The 4,108-nt window shown below is 44.8% G+C and overlaps 1 protein-coding gene across 1 annotated transcript; it reads right to left on the bottom strand.

The window, feature by feature from the left end:
- Window positions 1-648: 648 nt before the first annotated feature.
- LOC126176104 (uncharacterized) lies at window positions 649-4,108 on the bottom strand. The gene is made up of 2 exons (XM_049923242.1): window positions 2,681-4,108; window positions 649-1,068 (listed from the first exon to the last, which is right to left on the bottom strand). Exons 1-2 carry the CDS (start codon window positions 4,106-4,108, stop codon window positions 649-651), a joined length of 1,848 nt encoding a protein of 615 aa, XP_049779199.1.

The following is a 4,108-nucleotide window of genomic DNA, read 5'->3' as shown; positions in this document are numbered from 1 at the left end:
CTACGGTTAATAATGTGTTTATCTTTTTTAATATCTCCTTTTGCAGACTTGTTGAGCGTTGTTTTTGATTTATAATATAATATTTCTCTGTGTTGTCCCGTTCTTAAGGGTATTTCAAACAAATGCGAGACACTTCCGTTACTTTTGGCTTCGACAACGTAAATTCAGAACAAAGTTTTTCATGCGTTCTGTATCCATATTCTTACCGTCTACATGCTTGTCCGCTCTTCTGTATTGTTGATTGGCTGTAGTTGATAATTATTTTCGTTTTACTATTCACATACATTAATCAATAAATGATTCCAAAATTACATGGGCGAAAATTAGTCCATGAGGTGAGGAACATGTAAGAATAAGCAAATCAAACTCCACTGAAAACTACATTTTTATTCAGGTCAGTAATAACATAGAGTACAGGAAAGATTAAATTGCTGCTGACAGTTATTCTTCGTTTTCTTCAGTGATTTAATGAAAGATATGCTATTTAAACAAACATGCACATTTCATGGAAACATGTTAACAATTTCTCAACGCACCCTCGTGGACACACTTGTTAAACAGTGACCGCAGTAACGACCTAACAGCACGCCGTAGCTGGTGCACGTAGAGGGACACTAGCGAAGGCGATGGCGACTGGTTGACCGTTCATTAGTGCAGCAGGCTGTTGACCACAGGACGAACGGGCCAACCACTGAAGTTGATGGTGTTTGAAATCACACTCAGTGGCACAGTTGCCGGATGGCTTAGTGTACGAAGAGGGACGCCACCGAAGTTGATGGTGTTATGAGCAGCTGCTGCCTCTTGGACGTTGGCGGGCACGGGAACGCCACCAAAGTTGATGATCCGTGGATACTGGGTCGCTGATGGTGCAGCTGGTGGCGCCAACACGCGAACTGGAACGCCACCGAAGGTGACGGTGTTCGGTGCCTGGCTCTGTGGAGCAGAAGACGAGGCGGTGCCTGCAGACAACTCCACCGGTGCAGCCGATGGACCGACAACGGCGAACGCTGGAGTGTCAGCAGCGTGGGCAACTGCTGCTGGATCCTCAGCCGTCAAGACTGCCCCGACCTGCGCCGACAATACCGTGAGTGTTGTGGTACCTCAAGAAATCACTGTTTCACAGCCACACTTAATTTCGCTATTTACTTAGCTATAAACAGTTTCAAGAATTCAAGGGAAGAAGTGAGGTATCAAAGAAATGAGGTTAATGGTGAACTTGATATCTATCTTGAGGACCATGCAGCAGAGGAAATAAAGCCATTGTTCTACCTTGGAAGCAAAATACCACATGATAGGCGAAGCAATAAGGATATAAGAAGCACAGTAGTAGGCTGATAAAGATCTTTGTTCGCTAGCATCGAACATCAATCCTAAGTACTCTTGTTTTATTGATGTAGATGTTCTTCTGATAATCTCTTCCCAAAAAATTGTCCATTCCGTTTAACTGCTCTCGGCCTCCTCCAGCAGTATTGCAATGTCATCACCAGTCCGCAAAGTTCTTATTTCTTCTCCCTGAACTTTCCTTCGAAATTTTTTCTTTGATCTCCTGCGCTGGTTGCTCAGTGCACTGAATGAATAACATTAAATGATGACTAACTGAAACCCTCAGATGCCGACAGGTGTTGTTGATATACCTCGATGTGGGCACACATTTTCAGCTGTCCACATCGAGGTATATCAACAACACCTGTCGGCAGCTGAGGGTTTCAGTTAGTCATCATTTATTCCAGGGAAAAGCTGCACGGTCGTCAACAGTACCTGTTCTTTCAAGAACAGTTACTGTCTTCGTATATATGAATAACATTCTTGAGACACTTCAGTTCTGTCTCACCCCCTTCTCAACTGGTGCTTACTTTTCATCCTCATCGACTCTTGCAACTACAATCTACTTTCTGTGGAAGATGTTAATAACTTCTTGCTCCGTGTATTTTACCCCTGTTACTTTCAGAATGTCAAAGATTATTGTTTCGTCAACACTGTCAGAAGTCTAAATCTACAAGCACTATAGACGAAAAGTATACCTTTCTTTTACCTATATTCTGCCGGCCGATGTGGCCGTGCGGTTCTAGGCGCTTCAGTCTGGAACCGCGTTACCGCTACGGTCGCAGGATCGAATCCTGCCTAGGGCATGGATGTTTGTGATGTCCTTAGTTTAGTTAGGTTTAAGTAGTTCTAAGTTCTAGGAGACTGATGACCACCGATGTTAAGTCCCATAGTGCTCAGCGCCATTTGAACCATTTGAACCTATATTCTAAGGTAAGTCGTAAGCCTAACTTGTCTCCATGTTTACCTATATCTGTACTGCAACTGAGCTGATCGTCCCTGAGATCAGCTACTCCCAGTTATTCGTGTCAGTATTTAACACATTAACTAAAGACAACTACCTCATCTCAATCGTTGCTTGTTGATAAGAATACTACGATTACTGTTATGAGAGTACCACTTACATATATACAGTAGTGTGCCGAGGCCCTTCAACTTATTAACGTAATTACACGTCTGCCAGAGAGCCTTTACTATTAAAAATAACTTGAAACTCTTTTAGTAATATGAAATCGTAGTGGCTACTGTACAAGAGAATAATTCCAAGTGTGCAAACGTTGAGTTCTACCACATACAGACAATTGTAAAAGATCATTAGCCAGTAATTTTTTTTTCAAACTTACAGCTAATACCTCACCTTACTTAATTCATCGACTGACAGCTGTCGCAGAGTCGGAGTGAAGCTAGCTGGCCAGTCTGTGAGAACTGCCCCATCAGCATTGTCCATAGCATTGCTGGAGTGAGCAATGTCGTCGGGGGAAAATCTATCGGCAGAACGACCAGCAAGCGGGGTGCTTGTAGAAAGACCAAACATGGCCTTGTTAGAACTAGGTGGTGGGTACGTCATTGTAACGGGAAGGCTCACGCTGTCACTGTTGGCTTGATGACTGTAGAACGGCCCGGTACAAAGCCAGTAACCGGCAGCATGGTACAAACCAAGACCAGGAGTGGCAGATGCAGAAGGAACAAGGCTATTAATGGGATAGCGAGGATCACTGGCAGGGGAGAGGTCGTCTTGCGAGTCAGCGGAGTGACTCGATGGAAAGTTGCTGTCAGCAAGATCCCCTAATGAGCTGCTGTCAGGCGAATCAGCTTTGGGCTTGTTGGTAGGTTGAAAAGTAGCAGAGGTATCTACACGGGCAATATTGCCTAGACGTTTAGAAACGCTTTCTTGAGGGTTAACAGAAGAAGTGTCTCGCAAGTTACTTACAGGAGAATTCTGGAATGTGTTGCTGCCCAGTAAGTCATCGTTGGGCTTTTGAGCAGAATCGGATACGCCAGATGTTTCAAATTCTTTTTTTGCATTAGTAAGGGATGGAGATCTTTCAGAAGGAGTAAAAGAATCAGGTGAGGGCATTTTACCAGCAGAAGAGAGATTCTCCGAACTGTTATCCAACATGCTTTCCGAGGAACTGCAAGGTCTTTCGGTGGAAGGAAACGGTTTAGACGGCTCGGAGCTGTCAATATCCTGAAGACTAGCAGCATTCTTAGGAGCTGCAGATGTTTCAGATGGACTAATGGAGCCAGTTGGGGGCACTTTGCTACCAGAAGCGAGACCTACCATATAGTTGGTGTTCGACATGCTCTCTGGGGAACAGTCAGCTTTTTCGGCAGAAGGAGACGAGATGGATGTTTCGGAGCTGTCAATATCCTGGAGAGTAGCAGCATTCTTAGGAACTAAAGATGTCTGAGACTGACTGATGGATCCAGCTGAGGGCACTTGGCCAGCAGAAGCTAGAGCTGTCTGCCGATTGTCGTTCAGTTTGCTTTCTGTGGACCTCTGAGGTGTTACGGCAGAAGGAGACGAGTTAGGCTTCTCGGAGCTGTCAATACCCTTAGAAGCTGACGACGTTTGAGACTGACTAACGGAGGCAGGTGAGGGCATTTTGCTACCAGAAATGAGACCTACTTTACGGTTGGGGTTCAACTTGCTCTCTGGGGAACTGGCAGGTTTTTCGGAAGGAGACAGATTGGACGTTTCGTAGCTGTCAATATCCTGAAGACGAACAACATTCTTAGATTTTGGCGACGTTCGAGACGGACTAATGGAGTCAGGTGAGGGCAT

The sequence above is a fragment of the Schistocerca cancellata genome, chromosome 3, assembly GCF_023864275.1.
Source record: "Schistocerca cancellata isolate TAMUIC-IGC-003103 chromosome 3, iqSchCanc2.1, whole genome shotgun sequence".
In the NCBI taxonomy this organism is placed as follows: domain Eukaryota; kingdom Metazoa; phylum Arthropoda; class Insecta; order Orthoptera; family Acrididae; genus Schistocerca; species Schistocerca cancellata.
The sequence above is the reverse complement of the archived record's forward strand: the minus strand, read 5'-3'. Positions and strand labels throughout refer to the sequence as shown.